General features: G+C 50.0%; 1 protein-coding gene across 1 annotated transcript in view; it reads right to left on the bottom strand.

Annotated features, from left to right (window-relative positions):
* Positions 1–611: 611 nt before the first annotated feature.
* NDP (Norrie disease (pseudoglioma)) overlaps positions 612–1,030 on the bottom strand; it is an 8,102-nt gene continuing 7,683 nt past the window's right edge. Inside the window, exon 3 of the mRNA XM_010288062.1 lies at positions 612–1,030. Coding sequence (XP_010286364.1) covers positions 875–1,030 — 156 coding nt within the window. The 3' untranslated portion in view covers positions 612–874.

The raw sequence follows: 1,030 nt of genomic DNA on the forward strand, positions 1-1,030 counted from the left end.
TCATTATTTTGGTGACTCTGGCTCTGTACCTCAACGTGCCTACCCAAGTTAAGAAAAGACTCCATTTAGTATGTGTCATTTTAATCTTTGATTAGTTTTTAGTGTTTGAATAATGGCTTTTGTGACAGATGTGATGTGCCACGTTTCCAGACTTTTAGAGGGAAATAATGAGTCTCATGACCTTTCACTTTTCAGGAGTCGCTCAGCCACTGAACTGTGATGCTGCACGCTGCAAATAATCACTTCAGCTGTCCAGGGCTGGGTAGTCCCAGCGCTACATTTCACATCCAGTTCACTTTTCAATGATTTATTTGTAATTTCTGCTAAACCACAGTTAAAGTTTTCCAGGCTTGGCTGCTAGATCAGTAACAGATAACCTTTGCCAACAGCACAGTTTAATTTGAAGACCAATATAACTAGGAGGATAAATTGATAGGTTAAGAGGTTGTGTGTGGGAACTGATGCCCATCCTCTGTCCGAACACCAACTCCCGGAGCGCAGCGCTGTCATCCAGCTGACCTTCCTCTCTTTTCCCCCGCTGCCCTTGGCCTAAAGTAAAAGCACCTCTCTGTAGTCAGAGCTCAGCCTGAAGAAGACGAAACTCACAAAAATATCCTTTCAGAAAAAAAGAAAGGCTTCTTAAAAACAAGTCCTCGTGCTTTTCCTTTGTCACAACCCACACTTCGGTACCGGCACCATCCAGGGTCCCGGCATATTTTATGCTTTAGCTCTCAGATCCGATCCAGCCTGGTTAGTCCTGTCCTCGCTGCAATCATACGCTGGGAGCGTCGGCCTCACCTCGGGTTTCTTCCTGGGAGCCTTCCCCGGCCGACAGCAGCACCCCGGTCCCCCCGCTGCTGTGGCGGGTGGGTCCCTAGGAGTTGCACTCCTCGCAGTGGCAGGAGAGGATGTAGCGGTATGTGGCAGTGAGCCGCATGCCCCCCGAGCATCGCAACCGCATGGCCTTCAGCTTGGAGGTCTGGGGCCGGCAGCAGTGGCAGGTGGAGCGGAAAGGCTGCTTCAGGACGGT

Source organism: Phaethon lepturus, unplaced genomic scaffold (assembly GCF_000687285.1).
Source record: "Phaethon lepturus isolate BGI_N335 unplaced genomic scaffold, ASM68728v1 scaffold805, whole genome shotgun sequence".
Lineage (NCBI taxonomy): Eukaryota > Metazoa > Chordata > Aves > Phaethontiformes > Phaethontidae > Phaethon > Phaethon lepturus.